The 19,249-nt window shown below is 50.3% G+C and overlaps 7 protein-coding genes across 7 annotated transcripts; 1 reads left to right on the top strand and 6 right to left on the bottom strand.

Annotated features, from left to right (window-relative positions):
• Positions 1 to 214: 214 nt before the first annotated feature.
• Positions 215 to 3,005, bottom strand: LMH87_008182 (uncharacterized protein; the record flags this gene model as incomplete). Its single annotated transcript, XM_056195426.1, has 9 exons — positions 215 to 296; positions 348 to 601; positions 660 to 816; positions 870 to 1,162; positions 1,244 to 1,379; positions 1,432 to 1,541; positions 1,605 to 1,706; positions 1,760 to 2,902; positions 2,955 to 3,005. 9 exons carry the CDS (start codon positions 3,003 to 3,005, stop codon positions 215 to 217), a joined length of 2,328 nt encoding a protein of 775 aa, XP_056057274.1.
• Positions 3,006 to 3,667: 662 nt separating this feature from the next.
• Positions 3,668 to 6,555, top strand: LMH87_008181 (uncharacterized protein; the record flags this gene model as incomplete). Its single annotated transcript, XM_056195414.1, has 13 exons — positions 3,668 to 3,730; positions 3,993 to 4,439; positions 4,491 to 4,640; positions 4,704 to 4,964; positions 5,017 to 5,532; positions 5,582 to 5,703; positions 5,763 to 5,799; positions 5,856 to 5,873; positions 5,930 to 5,958; positions 6,012 to 6,055; positions 6,107 to 6,186; positions 6,238 to 6,352; positions 6,404 to 6,555. 13 exons carry the CDS (start codon positions 3,668 to 3,670, stop codon positions 6,553 to 6,555), a joined length of 2,034 nt encoding a protein of 677 aa, XP_056057273.1.
• Positions 6,556 to 6,868: 313 nt separating this feature from the next.
• LMH87_008180 (uncharacterized protein) lies at positions 6,869 to 7,645 on the bottom strand (the record flags this gene model as incomplete). Its single annotated transcript, XM_056195403.1, has 1 exon — positions 6,869 to 7,645. One exon carries the CDS (start codon positions 7,643 to 7,645, stop codon positions 6,869 to 6,871), a length of 777 nt encoding a protein of 258 aa, XP_056057272.1.
• A 637-nt stretch (positions 7,646 to 8,282) lies between these two features.
• Positions 8,283 to 9,364, bottom strand: LMH87_008179 (uncharacterized protein; the record flags this gene model as incomplete). Its single annotated transcript, XM_056195391.1, has 2 exons — positions 8,283 to 8,288; positions 8,444 to 9,364. The coding sequence occupies 2 exons, from the start codon at positions 9,362 to 9,364 to the stop codon at positions 8,283 to 8,285; spliced, it is 927 nt and encodes a 308-aa protein (XP_056057271.1).
• A 288-nt stretch (positions 9,365 to 9,652) lies between these two features.
• LMH87_008178 (uncharacterized protein) lies at positions 9,653 to 12,710 on the bottom strand (the record flags this gene model as incomplete). The annotated part of the gene is made up of 5 exons (XM_056195380.1): positions 9,653 to 10,056; positions 10,108 to 10,440; positions 10,491 to 10,709; positions 10,770 to 11,586; positions 11,643 to 12,710. The coding sequence occupies 5 exons, from the start codon at positions 12,708 to 12,710 to the stop codon at positions 9,653 to 9,655; spliced, it is 2,841 nt and encodes a 946-aa protein (XP_056057270.1).
• A 407-nt stretch (positions 12,711 to 13,117) lies between these two features.
• Positions 13,118 to 14,939, bottom strand: LMH87_008177 (uncharacterized protein; the record flags this gene model as incomplete). The annotated part of the gene is made up of 3 exons (XM_056195367.1): positions 13,118 to 13,146; positions 13,203 to 14,492; positions 14,546 to 14,939. The coding sequence occupies 3 exons, from the start codon at positions 14,937 to 14,939 to the stop codon at positions 13,118 to 13,120; spliced, it is 1,713 nt and encodes a 570-aa protein (XP_056057269.1).
• Positions 14,940 to 17,117: 2,178 nt separating this feature from the next.
• LMH87_008176 (uncharacterized protein) lies at positions 17,118 to 18,306 on the bottom strand (the record flags this gene model as incomplete). Its single annotated transcript, XM_056195356.1, has 4 exons — positions 17,118 to 17,244; positions 17,297 to 17,534; positions 17,588 to 18,135; positions 18,206 to 18,306. 4 exons carry the CDS (start codon positions 18,304 to 18,306, stop codon positions 17,118 to 17,120), a joined length of 1,014 nt encoding a protein of 337 aa, XP_056057268.1.
• Between the last annotated feature and the right edge of the window lie 943 nt (positions 18,307 to 19,249).

Raw genomic sequence — 19,249 nt, 5'->3', positions numbered from 1 at the left:
TACTTGATACAGACTTGTTCCATTGCTCGCTGCTTGTTTTGTTCTTTCAGTATTCGGACCATCGGGACTACGGTATAATTTGTTATGGTTATTTTTATGTCTTGCTATTCTCTTGATATCATATTATTCAGTTACCACCAGTGCGATCTGTATAGGAAGCAGGCACCGGAAATTCAAACATCTTTATCTTACAATGCGTACTATCCCATTCACCTCATTTCATCATTCCAAATCTAGAAGACAGATTGGACAGCGGCGCACTTCTGCTAGATGCATGGGAGGCACTGGTATTCAGTCTACCAATGGTTAGCATCTTGGGTAAAGCGAAATGTTCTAGGTGAGCGTACTTCTCTAGCAATACGGGGCCGTTGAGGGCGTCGACGCGATTATATTTCTTATTTCGCACTGACATATCGTAAAACTCCTCGCTGTTTTCGGATTGTAGAAGGTTGACAGTTTGTTGCAGTTCGTCCAAATTTTCCTTGAGCATTTCGCCGTTCTCAAGGCTATTGACAAATGTTGTCAAGTATTGGACATCCTGAGCCAGGGCTGATACAGCACTGAAGCTAATAGATTTGACCTCGGGGGAGAGTGGGAGTGCCTGGCGTTACCAAAAAGTCAGCGTGTTCAGAACAGTTGATGGAAAGTTGGGTTCATACCAATATCTTCTCCGCAGTATGACTCAATGCGTCAAAGTAAATGAGCTCTTTGATCTCTCGGGGAAGACCCAGAAGAGTAGAGTTCATGATATTTGACAGATAGCGAGTTAATGTCTGCATATATGAGCTGGGCTCTGATGGATCGGTGGCCAAAAACCTAAGTAAAAATAGTTAGAGTATGCAACTAAGCGCATCAGCACGGTATCTTACCAGTCGTATTCGGCTGTGTCTACAAGATCATCTATCTTGGAGTTGACCAGTTCGAAAATTCGTTTCTCCGCCGTCTTTTTATTATTTCGGAATTCTTCGGTGGCATTGAGCTTCAAGGGACCGCCTGCGGATGTGGATGATCTTGCACTGATGAGCAAGAGCTCTAATTCTTGGCACGCGGTTTCGAAATGCTCCAAGTTGATCAGAATCTGAACAATTTGGCCTAGATATTGAGAGCTGAGTCTTTCAACCAGGGATTGGCAGACTTTTTCGGTCAGGAGCTTATCGAGGGACTAGTCGTAGTCAGCACAAAAGCACCACCCGGGGCTGTGTAGAATAACACAAGAAGTGAATGGGGAGTAAGGCAAATCTACCTTCCGTAGTGATTCATCAATGACATCCGAATGTTGGAAGTGGTCATCGGAGAAGAAATAAAACTGGTTGAGGAAATTTTGGATATCGATACAACACAGGGGATACATTTGAGAAAATGGCAGAACGCAAGGGAACCTGTGCTCTCTGTTAGCCGGACATTCGTAACATGCAACGGTCAAAAGCTCACGTGATATTCTCGACATCTTGTTCTGGCGTGTACCAGCTGACGTTGAGGACCTTGTCGAATTCCTCCTGAGAATTGATGGCCATGGGCATGTAATCGTCTGTTGATACGATCTGGGAGGGCAACCAAGTTAGCAGTTGAAAAATCGAGATGTTGAATATGCTGGAAGATAATACTTCTTGAAAGTCTTCACTGAATCTGCGCCGGAGAAGCTCAGCGTATTTATCGAAGAGCGTAAGCATGAAAGTCTCCAAGCTTGAGACAGGATATCCATATCCCTGGGATCTGATTAGTTTGAAGACAAACGTGGGAGGATATGCCGTCTCCATACCTGCATCGTTTGAATGAACAGAGCAACAATCCCTTTGATCTTGAGCAGCACCTCAGCATTCGTCACATCGTTCAGTGCTTTCGATGCTACGTTGATTGCTGTGCTGCACATCGATTCCCACAACTCCTCCACCTCGATAGCAGATCGCAAATGCGGAACCCGCCGCATGGTGGCCTTTTCGATGATTGCGAATCCAGTTATGCCTTCCAGCAAGCTGCTGAGAGACCCTTCGTCTTCTGTAGATAGGTCGATCGAGCTGGGCAAGAGCAGGTCTTTCTGCTGTCGGCGCGTGGCTGCATATTCCGAACGAAAGCGGTCTGATTGGTTCAATGCCTCGTGGATGTGGACTGCTTCGAAAAGAGGCGTAAAGGCGATTTGAAGTTCTTCATTGTCCAGTACATCAAGCTCTTCGCTTTCATCGCAAACAAGCTCAATGGCCGAATTCAGCTTGAAATTGGACAAGAATGAATCTTCATCAACTCTCTTCTTTTGCCGTAACCGTCGCTGCTCGGTATAATACCAAGCAAGCTCCCCAAGAAATTGAGATGCTTCTCGAATGCGAAAGAGCCATGTGTTTAGATCTGCCATGACCGCTTCGGATATTGCTTTCCTGGAAGAAGGAATAGACTTCTGAATGGCGTCGGCAAGCCTGTGCTGGGTGGCATAGCGGTTTTGCAATGTCGGAACAAGATGCTCGTTCTGGAGATCCTCCAGCGATTTAAGCGCCGAATAGTATTGTTTCCGTCGCACGAGGTCATGGGCATAGTTGACGGCGTGGAGCACTTTCAGCGACTCCTTCAGAGCGTCCGAGGCATCTGAGATGTTCTGTCGGACGGCCTTTGTGTTGACTAGGGCGCTCTTCTGCTCCGCAAGCTGTTCGGTACTCGATTGAATGGATTGATTCAATTTCAAAATCTCGGCAATGAGCGCAACGGTATCTTCGCGAACATTCTGTAACTGATTGACAGAGTCCAGGAACTCCTCGTGCTTCGTCATTCCGATTCGCTCGATGTCGGCTTCGCGCTCTTCCGTGTATTGATTGAGACATTGGATTAGCGCCGGAGTCCTGCGGGAATTTGACGCATCCTTTAAGACCGGAATGAGGTGGTCGAGGAAATCCCCATCTGACGATGACAGAATGATCTGTGGTAGTTAGCAAGGAGCATTGCGCTCGAAGGTTAAGACCCCGTTATACCTGCGGTACTGCGGAAGCATAGTCATCGATGGCTTCGGTCCTTCGCGGCATCTTGTCGCGGTTGATTATACACTGCTCAAAGATGCCTGTTGTTGCAGTAATCACGGTCGGGGTTGCGAGTGTGACAGCGACCGGCGCGGTTGAGCAGCTCGCCAGTTGCCCCACATTGCGAGCGGCGATGCTCCGTGACGGGCAACAGTTGAAACACAGGAGCTACTTGACAGAAGCATCATCATGCCGTCAGTCTATTTGACTTATACGAGAAGAGGTTGAAAAAGAAAAACCAAGGCATTATCGTTTTTTCACCGCGCCCTGAAGATCTTTAAAATACCAGGGGCATGGCAGTGCAAGCTATCTCTTCGCTGTTTGCTACTGACTGTGACAGCTGGAGTGGGTCCAAGTTCGTGACGGAGAGGTAGAAGCACAGGTGTATCGCTACCACCTCATAGACCGTTCTTGGAAAAATCGAGTATCCATGAATAACCGCAAGAAAAGTACCCAAGCATGCGCAATACGCGGGGCATTGCAGAGCACCAAATTGGTGCCGGCCCGGAATGACGGGAGTCTCGAGTGGTCGAAAGATCGTAACTCAGGCAGAAGCAGCTCGACACCATTGAGTGTTAAGCCGACCGCTAGCACCTAAGCTTGTAAAAGATATCTTCAGTCCAGCACTACCTTCAATGGTTTGAAATATCTATAGATGAATGCCAGCAATGGTCGACTGGCCAGGAGCGCAAACAAGGCCGCCGTCGACAGGCCGTAACGATAACAGAGAGGTAGGTAGCTACCTACTCATAATGCCTAGAAAGACCGGAAACAGTCCCTCGGCACCTGCAGCTTGTCACGCTCACAGTGGCTGAGAAAACGTGCGCGTTCGGCGCTGCCCTGGTTTGCTGCCAAATCTTGCCAGGTGCAACGGCCCGTCAACCTTCAACAAACGTCCTCCCATCAACACCTTGATTTCTCTCCCAAGAGTGCAGCCCTTTACGACTTTCAGAGGAACAAGAATACAGAGGCATCATACTGAATCATTTCTAGGGAGTGGCCCAATGCGAAGGAACCTTTGAAATGCCCTTTTCACCTTCATCTGCTGGAGAGGGGGACTCGCCCGCAGGCTCCCCAGATACCAGATTGACAGCGCCATCCCCAAACGACCCAATCAAACGGAGCGGGGTATCTCCCAGGGATCATGGCATAATTGGTGGCGATGGTGCCAAGAATGATAAGCAAATCGTTCAGTTCAGACCAGAGCAGCAGCGAGAGCGAGAGAAGGACCCGTTCGTTACACCAGGTTGGGCTTCGAAGAGCGGGCTATCTCCAACTGCTTCTGCATTTAGCCCATTCCACATGGAAACGAAGAGCCCTAATTATAAAAACATACATGTCCCCGTCAATATGCTTAGCCAGAGCATGGGAATGTCCAGGTGGCTGAAGATAATTGCAGAACAAGTCGTTACTCCGCAACAGGTCAATGCATGGCTTCAAGTAGGTGCCTACGAGTTGATAATGACCGCAACCGCTGCTGATGAGGATTAGAAGCTGGAAAGAGACAGCGGAATCTTTCATGGAGCGAGGAGAATCCTCGAAAGGAATGGCACAGTGGGTATCTTTTTCGAGGACATCAGAGATGCGTGGCTATTTCAAAGTCAAACAAGCTCTGCCAAGTTTGACTGGCAAGTCATCCACGTAAGTTATTTCGGCCAAGGAGACGGTGTATTAAACAAATGTTGATATGATGACCTGAAACAGGACTCATCAGCCGATTTGTACCCCTTGCCTCGGGATAGTGGCCAGTTAGTGGTCTTAGCTACCGTGCCTCCGGGGTCGACCACCAGGGACGAGCAGGTTGCAGCAGAAGTTATGATGAACCTTCAAGCCCACGGCGAAATATTTGCGTTCGAAAAGAAAATGACTTACCGAGATGGATCTTTCAGAGGTATTGTGGAATATTGTGACGTCTTGGCAGCCAAAACTGCGCTTGTCCAGGCGCCCACATCTGAAGGACAGAGTGTATGTTTTCTACACGTCCTTTCCCTTGTGAGACATATCTGACGTTTAACAGGGAGTCAGAATTGTTCTTGCGGCATATCACGAAGAAAACTCAAGATCAGCCGGTAATGGCGTGCGGGTCTGCGAAACTCCTCGTGTCTCCAATCCAAGCACTAGCTGGGAGTACGGGCTTGCCAGATCGAAGCAGAACTCGATACCCCAAGCCAATCTCTGCTTGAACACATCTGTTGCCATGTATCCAGTCATTGCACAGCCAAACTATACGCCAAGTTTCCCGTATCTGATGAACTCTTTCATTGCCGGTGCGCCAGGTGCTGAAATTGCAGCGTTGTCAACACCCATTTCGCCTTCCTACCAGAGAGTCTCGGCTTCTTATCGCAAGCCCCCATCTCCAGCTCTCACCGTACACAATGGATTTAGTCCATCAAGGTCTAATTCAGCCTACAGTAGGTTGGATCGGCGGCAACACGCTTCACGAGTGAACAGAAACGCATTCCAAAGTCCGAGCAGCCACCACAACCATGTGGACGGACACCGAATCAGAGAAGGAATTGATGTTAGAACAACGGTATGATTACTTAATAGAAACTGAAATGACAGCAAACTCACAGCTACAGATTATGTTGCGAAATATACCGAATAAAGTAGACCAAGCAATGCTCAAGCGAATTGTCGACGAATCCAGCTGGGGGAAATATGACTTCATGTATCTTCGCATAGATTTTGCGAATGACTGCAAGTATGTCTCACCATGACTTGACCATGCGGGACGAAGTCTTGTCAGGCTTGCTAACGCAGTTTTAGTGTTGGATACGCCTTTATTAACTTTGTTGATGTAAGTACTCCACGACTACTCGGGGCAGGGACAGAAAATAGCTGACACAAACCAAGCCTTTAGATATTGTTGATGTGAGTTCTTCGGTGCCCAATGGAGTAATAAAACAAGGCTGAACTATCTCACGCAGTTTGTTGAGGCACGTGGCAATCAACGATGGTGAGTGCTATTATGCAGCTCAAAATGTACCAGCGGCTAACGTGGTCGGGAAGGAACTGCTTCAAAAGTGACAAGGTGGCTGAGGTCTCCTACGCAAGTTAGTTTGCAAGGCGAACTTGGAATCGCAATTCTACTAATTCTTCAACAGCTATACAAGGGAAAGATTGTCTAGTGCAGAAGTTTCGAAACAGCTCCGTCATGCTCGAGGCCGCACACTATCGGCCGAAAGTAGGCGTAGGTGCATCGTCATCCCGAAATTGTGCTAATGCACTTATATAGCTCTACTTTACCTCAAATGGTCCGATGCCGGAAATGGCCGGCCAAGAAGAACAATTCCCAGAGCCTGACAACCAGTCGAAAATGAAGCGCAGCTGCGAAAATGCAGAGCACGTCGGTCAGTAGCCAAGAAGAACTCTTTGACGCCAAAAATCTGACAATTTTACAGGCCTTTTCACACCAAACGCAGGACAGCACTTCCGTGATGAGCAGCGGCGCAGACGTTCGCAGTACGATCGAGGTACCCGCTTGGCCGCTCTCGAAGAGTACGACTTGGAGGCCATACAGCATCTTTACATCGGGAACGAGAGACCGGAATAAGTTAACAATGATAGTCAACGATGTATACATGGGATCAGCGGCGAAATTGGAAGTCGGGTGTGTTTGGAAGCTTCTTTTGCTATCTATCGCTAAATGCAATGGAGGAATGACTGGAGGACAAAAGTAATGTAATTCTACAGACACTTGCTATATACAGCCAACCAATCGCTGAAGTAATCATTAAATAAGGGAATAATTGCTTGCAACCATGGCGCTTATAAAGGACTATTCACATTATTCTGGTTTTCGGATCGGTAGATGATTTTTATTTGCAAAAAGACCATGTGGGAGGGAGGTGATGGGCTGGTCCTCTTCAGGAACGGTCGGGAGAAGAAACATCTTCTGGCAAAGAAGGTAGCGGCTTACGGGAGCTGATATGTCGAGCCCCCTTGTCATACCCTGTCGCTTGTATGACCGAATGGCTGTTGGCCTGCCAATCCGGCCTGTTATTATCCAGCTCGTTGTTAGGTGTCAACGGAGGAGACGGTCGCTGGTAGCCATAGTCTTCCATGTTTACCGGGGAGCTTGCTGTATGAGGCCGCGGCGTAGTGGGCGTTCGTGCGTCGAGCGGATACCTGGGCGATCCGCTTGGATACATGTCGCGCCTCTGCATCGAGGCTAGAATTTCCGCAAATGCTTCACTCGGGCCCATTCCCTGGTCTGACGGGGAGCCGAGATATGGGATCGGGACGCCTCTGGAAAAGATGACCAGCAAGAGACAAGACAGAAGTAGCACGGCCTGCACAATGGCCATGCGCTTCTGAAACACAACTTCATCTGCCAGTACGTGAAGCCGGGAGCTGAGCGCCAGTATGTCCCGCTGCGACTGGTCTTTCTGGCTTTCCAGGGCCAAGACTGTTGACTGCCAAATCTGATCGTACTGATCTCGAAAGTTGCGCAACTCTTCCAGAACGGTCTGGTTCAGCTCGGTCAGAACCGAAGAGATCTTTAGAATCTGTTTCTGCTCAGATCTCTGGAAAGCATCTTGCACGTGCTTGGATTGATCCTCGACGTACTTGAGTGACAAGGTTAGATTCGTCTCCACTTGTTGTAAGCGCTTGGTAACAGAGTTGAAGAAGCCCTCATGCATTGTTGGTGGTGATGGAGTTGCAACATTCGTCCCATTGCCTCTAGGTCTGCTATTCGAGGGAGAAGCAACTGGGCTCTTTGCTCCAGCTGCCGCTGGCGACGAGGAAGAGCTTGTCTCCGTCGTGTTGGGTTTCATATTTTTAGAAGAAGCATTGTCGTTGGGGCGTTCGTCTTCAACTTTCGTGCCGATTTCGCCGGCCGATTTCGCGGTCTTAGGCGCAGTAGATGGGCTTACCACGCTAGTCGTAGTTTCTTGCGAGCTTGCAGTTATTTGCTGTCGCTCATGCTCGGTCATTTCTTCTTCGCCGGCTTTTCTGTCTTGCGTGCTGCGAGCATGTTCAGTTGCAGCGTCAGAACTGTTCCTCGGAGGCGAGACCATCTCCACCGGACACATAACTAAAGGTAGCTGGAAAGGCGTCGATTCGATAAGAAGGCAGGTATCGTCAAATATTGCGGCTGTAGTGTTACTCCCTTCGGAGCCGGCCAACTCGGACGATTTCTCAGAAAGAGCATGCTCGCTCTCTGGTATCCCCTCGATTTCACCCGGGTGGTCATCATCAGTCCCAGTTTCACTATCCTTCCACTTGTCAAGCATCCGCGATCCATGGACTCGAATCAAGGAGACAGGGCAGTAAAACTCATTGCTATAATGAGTTAGAAATTCCAGCCTCAGGTATTTTGCCCATATTTGCGGGTTTTCAACTAGAAATGCTTGTATATCACGTGAATTTCTGGCCTCAAACGTCCCCAACTCCTTCCATTTATCGATCTTGACGGGGTATCGATCGCTGACACTGACCCTGAAATGGCGTATCATGCTGGAGAAGAACTCAAAGTTCGCCAGCACAATGGTGTCGACCCAAATATCATCCGTAAGTTCGACAATGACATATTTATTCGGCGTTGCGCATTCCAGAAGCATATATGTGTCTTTGTTCTCAACCAGGATAGCCTTGGAATTTTGTGCCCCGGAGCTGGTTTTGAGAATCGTAGCTCCAGCGTCGAACGAGGCAAAAGAAAATCTCTCTTTGCACGTTTTGCCCGCATCTTTGTTGCGGTGGAGCGTGGGTTGTCCAACGTCGATAGACGACTCGTCGGTATGTTCCTTGCTACCGTGGGAGCCATTCTCAGCATCTGGGTTTTCCGTATATCCACCAAAATTTAAAGAAATCTCGCCCTCATCCCCCAAATCGCTTCCAGTATATGATTGAATTCTTTGTCGTTCCTCGACCTGCGCTTCCGAGCCCTTTCGCTGCTTGAGATCTTGAGGGTCCTGCCCAGTCTTTTGCAACATCATCTCCTTCCAGTCTTCGAAAGACATGAATGGTTCGGCCGTCGAATCGGCTTCAGCTGATTCTGAGCTGTGGCTAACTTCTATTGTAGGCGTCGAGGTCTCGGACGATTCTGTATCAGCAACGATCGCAGTGATATTCTCTCCGCTCGTCGCCGGTTCGGTAGCTGTCCGTGGCGGTGTGCTCTCTACCGCAGCTGCTGTGCTTGACCAGCTGCTGGTAAGGCATGACTGCGGCAACGTATGTGTGATGTAGTTTATCGTTCGCGCTTCGCACTGGCTCGTGCCAGTTATGGCCCCGCCATAATTCGATCTCAGTGTCGTCTCAGCTTGGGTAGCTGGTGTCGTCGGCTCAGTCGCATGAATACCTGACGATAGAACCAATAGTGTAGTAGCTATGCTTCTTTGTGCTTTTGCGGTAATCAACATTTTTCCGGAGTCGTTACACCCATCTGCGATTACCGTGCGCAAACGTTGCAAGCCGTTTTGCGCTTGGGGTAGTTGGAGGTGGTTGGTAGCTCACGCCGTTTTACGGATGATCTGTCATGGTTCACTGTCGAGGCGGCTTGGGCTGGACGCTAGCCCCACGCCACAGGTAGCGTGGCCTATGAAGGATGCAGCACGCCAGATGAAATATACAAGAGAAGACTGCAAGTAATAAATTGCTCATGAATACATTAATATTATTCATAGTACATAATTCTTTTGACATTAGGGTTACAGTATCAATTTCTTCTTCAGCAGAGAAAATGCAGCCGTTTTATTTCCAACGGCCATGGACGCCATGAAATTGTTAACGGCTACCAGAGTGTCAATGTCAGTATTGCGTTGCTCTGCCGCATCGTTGGCCTCAATCGCTTTGGAATAGAGATTAGAGCCTAACTGGCTGAGGCCCAGAAGCTGAAAAAGCCGCCCAGTGTTGTAATATCTTTCTGCAAGCGGTCTTGCTCCATTGCCTTCGCCTGCCTCAAGGTACTGACTAATGAAAGCTTGCCCTTGCAGAAGAAGATATTGACGATTTGTAGACTGTCTTTTCAGCCCATAATGGACATAAGCCAAGCCTAAGCTAAGATTCACCATAGGATTACTTGGATCAAGTGATCTCGCGCGTAAAAAATAACCTTGACGGCGTGATTAGTGAAAGATTTTGACCCATCGCTTTGAGCACTTACTGATGGCATACGTATAGCTCGTCGATGTAAACAATATGTGACCGTAGAGCATTAGAAGACATACATCCATGTTGATTTTCAAGAATGTCTTGTCTCCAGCGTCAGAGGAATCGAACTTTGTGGCAAAAAGCTCCTCGTAGCTGTTGTCGATGGCCCGGATCTGACGTAGAATAAACTTCTGCGCCGGCCCCGAAGTATACCAAGAAACAGGTGACTGGCATAGTTTTGAGAGCAGGGCAAACATTCGATGCGCGTCGGTCATTACACCATCTCTCATCAGATGTCTAGCAATCGCGACACATCTCTCTTCGTCGTTGGTGTAGATAGCACAAACTGGGCCTGTTAGCAGTGTCGATCCGGATGTAAGAGAAAAAGTTCCATACCGGTCCATGCGATGTGGATGAGGAACTCATGATTTGAAGCCTGGAAGACGACGGAGTCTTTGGCAGCTTCGCACACCTGATAAGCTTCTTCCCGCTGGTGCTTCATCGCAAGTCCGATGGCGTAATCCAGGAAAATATTCAGCCAGTTGTCAAAAGAAATGCCCTGATGCATTCCTGGCTGGCCGCCAGCCATGTTGCTGTCTGCCTGTGGCGCGAGGGCTAATTGCATATTAGTAAATCAAAGCTGCGATGGAAACTGCTACTGGATTTTAGGCTTACATCGTGTCAAGCGCTCATACATCTGGGACAGTTCACTTTCCGGTGCTTGTGAAGTTGTCTGTATAGATGCTGGTGTTTTTCGAAGAAAGTGGAGGTACTTGTCCCAGGAGTAAAATCGCTTCAGTGATCTGAAGTCGTCGACTAGATCTCGCGAGGCACTCATCCACTCGTCATTGAGATTGATCTGTCCTTCAGAGATCCGAAGTTTTAGATCTCTCACAATTTCATATTGCTTCGACAACTTGAGAGCACGAGCCTGCTCGTCTTGGCGCAGCGTATCGGCACCGGCTAGTCTCTTGGGCCGGTAACGCCTCGGAACGCGCGATTGCTTACTCGGTCCACTGTTGACAACACTTTGATCATTCTGTGAAAGACGACGTCGCAATTCCTCCTGGTGGCTGGCCAAACGGCTGGTGATATCCCCTCTTCCATGGCCGGCCTGATGATGTTGCGCATCCTGCAACGCCATGGCTTCTGCTGCCAAAATGAGAGCCTCTTCGCCTTCTTTGGCCTTTTCGTACATGTTTGCCAACTCAATGCGAGCATCTATAGAATCTTCATCGACATCGAGGGCGGCAAGAAAACACTCCTCCGCCTTTGGCTGCTCCCCAGTCAAAATGTAGCATCGGCCGAGCTGCAGTAATACAGCAGACTCTGGAACCTCCGAAACATCCCGGAATATCTCTAGTACCTTTGTGGCGACGTCTGTAATACCGCTCTTCAGGAGTTCCTCGGCAAGGTCATATGCGACGGAAGGAAATTCGCTGATGAAGTCTCTGGTAGTCTGTGCGGAAGGGTCGAGGAACTCCAGGTGTACCTGATAAAGGTGTCAGCTACAATACTCAGGCAGACTATACCATTTTGGTGTCTTACCATCGTTTCTTGCTTTTCCAAAAGTCTAAGGCGTAGGATGGCCAATCTCATTCTGAGATCTAGTGGTAATGATGCTCCATATAGCGATGGCGAGAATGATGACTCGTCGAAATCAGTGCATTGGCTTCGCCTGCTATTGTCCAGATCCCATTCACGGTCATCATCTTGAATCTCATCCCAGTACTCCTCGGACGCCCGCCCAACCATCCACCTGGCAAGGGCTTTGAGTTCTTTGATTGTTCCGCGGTAGCTACCGCTTGACGCACAGAGATCTATGTAGATGCCAATATCGTACCAGAGTCCTTCAAATCTATCTCCAGCTCCGGACGGAATCACAAGGTCAAAAAAGCGCCGGTATGCTGTTTTTGCAGATGCAGCAGCGGCTGGGTTCTCTTTATTATCGGCGCATGTTTCCACCAATTTTCGAACAATGTCAAGCTCTGCCGGTCTTTGCCTCAATAGGTAGTTGTATTCCAATATTGCTTGCGAGTAGTGACCTTGGTCGTGACAGACGGCTGCCTTGCCTAGTCTTGCTTCCCGGTTCTGGGGGTCGGCTCTCAGAGCTGCTGAGAAGCAAAGTCGGGCGGTTTTCATATTTGCCTCTTCATTACCCCCGACATTGTCGAGTGCATATGACGCGCATGAAAGCCAGCCGCCGATATCTTTGGGTCGCAGGTGTGCAGCATACATCATCGCTGCGAGAGCGCGATCTAGCTCGCCCTGCTCCCTGAAGATTGAAGCGAGTGCCGTCCATGCTTGAAATGTCTCCGCGTTGATTCTGATTACTTCCGATACGAGCTCCAAAGCGCGATCGTAATCACCGGTCAAGAAGGCCTGGTTTACCCTGGACAGACGCGCAGTGATGTCGCCTCGAGGCTTTGCTGCTTTTCTCGGACCTCGAGATCCCCTCCCTCCGCGGGTCGGTCTATCGTACGTCTGGCCATCCCCACTGCTTCCATGCGATGCTAAAAATTCGCGGACAGATTCGTCGAATTTCGCAATATCTCCCTGGAGCTCCTCAAGATCAGAGTCAGCGTCGGAGTTTTCTTCGTGCGCAAGGCTTGTCATCGTCCCTGCGGCACATGTGTTGTGCTAGATGGATCTAAAAATCGGCTGTAATGGAAGTTAAGCTTCTGCACTGAACGGCAGGTACACGTACGTGAGGCGGCCCCACCCTCCGGGGCACTTCTATCACCAAGGCTCAGCAACTGCTACGGATAGTCATCTTGCGTATAAAACTCGTAGAATTGTGTACAATATTTAGAAAGTCTTGCAATATGGCGCGTTTTGTCATTCAAAAATCTGAACGCAGATTTAGAGTCGTAAGGTTTCAACATGAAGATGAACACCATCCAACCTAGGTGTCCATGCCAAATCTACGCCTCCTCAATTATGATGCTAGTTGATGTAACACATCGGCCGTCGGTTTTCGGATGCATCACCGTCATGCCCATACTGTACCTGCAGAATGGGAACTAATTAATGCGTCCTTCAGCCTTAGCGTCTATATGGAATGTTAGCGGCAGAATTGTGTGTTGTTGGGACGTAAACCAAGCGTACCTTTGACCTGCTCAAATACCTTGAGCATCTTCCTCCTCGCACCGAGAGCATTCACTCCGCGATCCTCCAAAGCCTTGTCATCCAACTCAATAAGATCAGTCCATTTCATATCCTTCAAGTTGTCCGTGTACTTGTGAAGGCGAAGACTGCGAAGCCAGCTTGGAATATCTTGGAGCAGAGTTGGGTCTGTAGGATCCTCCGGTGGCTTTGAGCTACCCCTACGGCCTCTTGGCGACCGACCACGCACCATGTCTGAGTGGTCAGACAAGTAGCCTTCGTGTCCAGACAAGCCCAGCTGCCCCAAGTTGACCGCGGGGATGCTGCTGGCCATAACGCCGGAGCCATCATATGCGCTCAGGAATCCATTGTGCTGAGGTGAAGCGAATTGTGGCATTTGGCCCATAGGCTGCTGCATGGAAAGACCAGGGGACTTCGGTCGTGAGCGATTGCCAAGCCCGAGCCCTTGCTGGGCTTGCAATGCGAGAATCTGTTCTCGGCTCAGAACTTGGCCGTGCTCATTGATCATGACAACATTAGCACCAGGGATATTGAGGCCGTGAGCATGGGCAGGTGGCGACATCTGGCTATTGCCAGGTGCATCATTTGACCGCGCTCTTCGGTATTTGCGAGCATCATCAAGCGCAAAGCGATTGTTCACGGTGGACAGGGCAGCCAGCTTCATAGCAGTCGCATTCGCTATCATATCAGCTTGGGATCCCGGTTGCTGGTTGGTGTTGAAGGTAGAGGTCATCGGCGTGTTGACCATGGACGCCCAATTGCCGCTGCCTCCACCATTGTAAGGAGAAAGCATCGGGAGATCAGACGGGTTCTTCTCAGGGGCAGCGAGCGTAGTGCTTTGAATGGTGGCGTTGTTTCCCAGCTGCGGCAGTGGCGACCTCAGGCCCCCGGACGATGCAGGCTGCGCGAATTGGCCCATGGGAGCCTGTGAAGCAGAGGCTTTGGAGTTGCTTGGGTCTGAGCCCCACGGGGAAACCCCTGATCCAACTGCCTCGCGAGAGTCTTGGTGCGCGGCCATTGATGATCGTGGATCAACGGCAGCGCTATTTCTGTTAGACGACGGTGGGTTTCCAGTTTGTTGTGTAAACTTGGCCTTCTCAGTAGCAATAGCGGCCGCGGCATCTGGGAACATGGCGTTGATAGTCGAAGAATCCAGGACGGAGTGACGTTTGCCCGGGGCGGCCGTGCTAGCAGAGGCGCGGGTAAAGGAATTTCGGGACGGGTCGACTGTAAGCTTGTTCATCGCATCGCTGAGACGGCTAGACATAGGGTCTAAAGCACCAGTTAGCCTCCTGAGTAACATCCAAGACCGGTATCGGCTATACCTTTGTCAAAAGTAGCGGGAGAGAGCACGCCAGACATGGGATGATTCTTGCCCATCTGCTGCAGCACCTGGATGAAGAAACGAATCTGGACCTGTGTGGTTTGCTGGAGTAGAGCATAGAGAGCGGCCGTACGTTCGGCCTCGCTCAGAACACGAAACCACTGCTCAATAGCACTGAGTTCATCCTTAAAGTCCTGGTCCAGTGTTGCAGCGGCCATTTCCTCCAACGTTGTCTCATATTGATCGATGTCAGCAATCCACTGCTGAGCAATCTTGTCCTGAGAGTCAGTATCGAATGATCCGTGGCCATGAGACTGCTGCGACTGCGACTGCCCATAGAAGTCAGAAGAAGGTCTAATGCGACTGGACGGAGCCGGCCCAGAGATGGAACTCATATCTGCAGATGCGCGAAGAGAGCTAGCAGATCCTACGGCTCTAGAGGAAGGTGGCCGCAAAGAAGACACCGAGTTTGCTTCAGGGGTGCTGTTTCGATTTCCGATAACGTGATTTCCAGACATGTTGAGCATTATTCGATCGAGGAAAGTCGAGACCGAGGAAAGTGTGATCAGGGATGGAAAATCGAGAATTATGACACGAAGATAAGTCTGCTTGACTCCTGCAGCAAATTGCTGACCTCAAAGGAGTTCTGATGGTGAGATGAGAGCCAGACTATCGCATGTTACGAAACGAAGGGAAATTCTGCGCAGGAGGTGTCAGGCGAGGCTTCGGGGGCAAGATCGGCGCTGAGTGCTGAATATACCTGTAATAAACATGGAAAAAGCTTGCAATGAAAGAAGAGTGTCTGCTGCCAGGCAAACAGAATCCGACCCCTTAGGAATATATCGTCGGTGATATGACCAAGAGCCACGCAGAATGGGCAGTGTACAAGTTGAGAAGAGGTGGAGAGGCGTTGAAACAGTCGGGTGTGCTGCGCCCAAGGCTCAGCGCTTGCTCCGTTGTGGTGCCTTAGGTAATGCACCCAGGCTCTCGAGCCACACAGTCCCAGCCAATGGACGGAACGTTTGGCGTTTGGGCACGTTGGACAGAACAACCGTGCTGCCTCGTTGACTCGGTGGAAAGGCAAAGTAGTAGATGCGGCATTTATATCCTAGCAGTAAATTGTTTGGTTCGTTAGATCTACGCGGCCGCTGTATTTAAATTGTAAAACGCTCGGAGCGACCGTTGTACTGTGCGTGTTTCGCCCTTTCGAGCATTAGGACGACCAGTAAATTCATCATCGTGGAGCGCCGAACACGTGCTTTATCGAAATAACGTCACGACAACTTCTCACAGCTCTCATACATACAGCGTTCATGGCAAGTGCAGCCGGAGTGGGTAAGATGGATTCACTCCCGTCGCGATACGTTGTCCGCGGGAGATGGCATTTCATGAGTCGGAAGCCAGAAATGTCCATCCAAATCAAGGTTCAATACAATAGGCTGGATGAATGCTTAGATGTTGCAGGACAGGCAATGTCGGGAAAGCAGTTTCGGCGATGGTCAAGTTCGTTCGTTCAAGTCGACGCATGGCGACACTCGAGCACAGGGCGTAGCAAGGTAGACCCGAAGGTTCGTGACAAGTGATAGTATGGACAGGAAATGACAGCCGAAAAATGATTTTTTTTGTTTCATTTATTTACCAGCGCTATAACAGGCAAGCTGGAGAGGCCAACTGTGAACCTCGTTTTTCAACCCATCTAATGCATTATTCCGTTAAAACTCCATGGACCGGTTTAAACAGCGTCGCGCTTGCCCTCCTTGGCCTCTTTCTGTTATATCAATTAGCAATCGTACGTAGGAGGAGTAGGAGTCGTCGTGAGGTGTTGCGCACCAGAGCCTTCATGTTGCCGTGCAGGGCATGTCTGTGGTTTCGGCGGAACTTGGGGTCGGTACCCTTGAGAGAGGGGTAGCGCGAGGTCTTGGGCTTCTTGATGCTGTACAAACAGTTAGGACTATAGTGAATTCGGCAGCGCGAGTAGCGAAACGAACCCGTTGCGGTGCGCCTTGGCGGTCTGGTTGTGCTGGGAACTGTTCTTCGACTCTGTTGAAACGAGATTAGCATTTCGGCGGGTTTCTTTGCCCAATTTGACAGCAACTTACTGGCCATTGCTGCGGTTTGATGGTATGCGATCAAATGGTTCGTAACTCTCGACACTGGAAACCAAGCGGAAAATGTGTGTGAATTCGAAAACCCTAGCGAGGGTGTGGGGCAAATGATGACCTAATCCAGCCTCTTTTCGCGGCAGTGGCCCTCAGCCTCCCAGGATCTGGAGTCGGCTGCTTAGTCATTTATTTCGTCCAACAACGTGGGCACTGCCCAACTCGCCCAACTCGCCCCCAACTCCAAGGATGGTGCAACTCCGATCCTGACAACCTGGACTAGCGGGCGCAACACACTGATGCACCTTGGTGTTTCCGGTTTGGAACGGCTTGAATTCACACAACATTTAATACGCGGGAATTGATAGCGACAGCGAATGCACAAAATGCCGAGAAAGACGATGAGAAAAATACATGTTAAATTTGAACGCAGCCTGTCTAATAGTCCTGAGAACCCCGTTTGGACACTCTATTCTATTTCGTGGTAAGCAAAGTTGCGCCCGCCGCTGCCTGGCTAGCAACAGCAGCGGCAGCCTGCGGAACCTTTTTGGATCGAATATTCGCAAGCCATCGGAAGAAGAGAACAAACAGCAACTCAACTCTGTCATCGTGGTCAGCAAGGGAGGGACCAGGGGGAGCTGCTAAGGACGTACCTCTCTTTAGCCATCATGAGAATTCCTTGCACCAGGAATCCCTTCATAATCTGGGGACCGATGCCCTTGAAGAGACCAAGTAGGCCCTCGTTTTTTACAATGAAGGCCATCACTTCTCCGAAGCTCTTGAAGGGCTTGCCATTTCTCGATGGGGGAGGCTTAGACTGCAGACCGACCTTGGCGACAATGAGGGGCTGTGTGGCAATGGTTGCAAGTGCCTTGGATGTTGCGCCGAGAACTAGAGAATGAATTAGATTCAAGTCGGATGAGGAAGACTGCGGATCAGCTTACGGAAAGCCTCCCACGGCTTGAGGCTAGTTCTGCCGGGGCAGAATGTCTCCTTGAGACGCTCGTAGGCGCCATACGTAATGGCTGGGTTGACAACCAAGACTAGACTGGCCTTTAGTCCTCTCCAAAGACCGCTGATGCCATCTGGGCCCTCGACAACTTCCTTGGCGGTAGCAAGCAGTCCTCTGCGGTCGACTTTGCTGGCGGTCTGCTGTCTGGTCGTCACAACGGCGACGGGAATCGTGAAGAGCTGGGCCAGGGCGCCCGCGACGGCACCAAGAGACAGCTCAGTGGCGGTCGAGTTGGCGGCAGTGCTCTTGCTGTAGGTGGCGTAGACGGTGCGGACAATGGTATACCAATAAAAGTAGGCAAAGTTGGTAGAGGCAACGCCGAGTAACGCTCCGCTCATGCCGGTATAGAGACCCTCAACACCTTCGTCTTGGAGAATTCTCGAAATGGCATCCCATGTCGAAGCATAATGCGGCGCATCCTTGTCGTTGGCGGCGGCACCGGGCTTTGGCTTTTCTTGGACCTGAAGCTTGGTCTTAACACTGTGATTGGCCGTAGTTAGCTCGGCCTGGTCTGGTCCAGTGGTAAATGCGCAGCTGGAAAAGAACGAACATGTCGAGGGGATAAACGAGTGCATTGGCAAGGACAGCACCGGTCGCGCCGGCGACAGCGCCGCCCCATGGCGAAATGGCAGGTTTCGATTGCCCCGTCATTGCGGCTGCCGGGTATTGGCGATGGGTGGGAGAGTGGACGATGGCGGCAAGACGGCGGGGGCGCAGGGTGAGGCAAGAGTGCGTCGCGGTCCCGGGCTAGATGAAATGCTGGCGATTGAACCAGGCGAGATGATTTGTTAAGGAAGAGGGAGTAGCAAGCTTCGCTCGGCCTGCGAGAGTGATGCCATTAAACCGATACGCTCCGACACAGGCACACTGGACCTCGGTCCCGCAGCCGTGTGGACCAAGTCGGCGGGCTGGTGCGCTCTGCGGTCTACCTACGGCTGCGAGACTGGAGAGACACGGGCCAAACCAGCCAAATCCGCCTGGGGCAGATGGCAAACACTTTTAGCGTTTGCCAGTCCACTAGCGACCTTTCAACCAGTAGGTAGGCACAGTTGAGTGGGTTGTCGGCTGTAGTGACCTCGGTTGGCCCACAGAGGCTCATTATTAGCTATACCTATCTAATAGGTAGGCACAAGCGGATAGACGGATAACATGTTGGCGCCATTTGATGCTGGTAGGCATTTATTCTGCGAGGGGCTATGATGAATATCATGAGTAGTTGCTGCTTGCACTTTGTAGCGTATCGCGCTGCTGCCCGCCGCCAACACTGGCCACCTAAGTAGATAAGCGCCGAACCGTCTAGTGCCATGCGAACGTTGGCATCCTACATACCTTACGTATGGACGGTGGTGTTTCTAGCACCTAGTTATCTGCTACAATAGGAAGACTGTGCACCAAGGCTCTAACTGACCGATCGGCATCTTGTGACAGCAGTATCGCGATGCACCGTGCTATCTACCAAATGAGCAACTATGATAACAGTTTCTCAACAATGGCTTGCCGGGTAAGTAGGTACTCATACCCGTCATCTCGAACTTATCCCTATTTCTTCACACACGTGTAATTAAAGTCGCTCGCATAACCAGTCACTGCGCTA

The sequence above is a fragment of the Akanthomyces muscarius genome, assembly GCF_028009165.1.
Source record: "Akanthomyces muscarius strain Ve6 chromosome Unknown contig_16, whole genome shotgun sequence".
Classification (NCBI taxonomy): domain Eukaryota; kingdom Fungi; phylum Ascomycota; class Sordariomycetes; order Hypocreales; family Cordycipitaceae; genus Akanthomyces; species Akanthomyces muscarius.
This window is presented reverse-complemented; position numbering and strand designations above follow the sequence as displayed.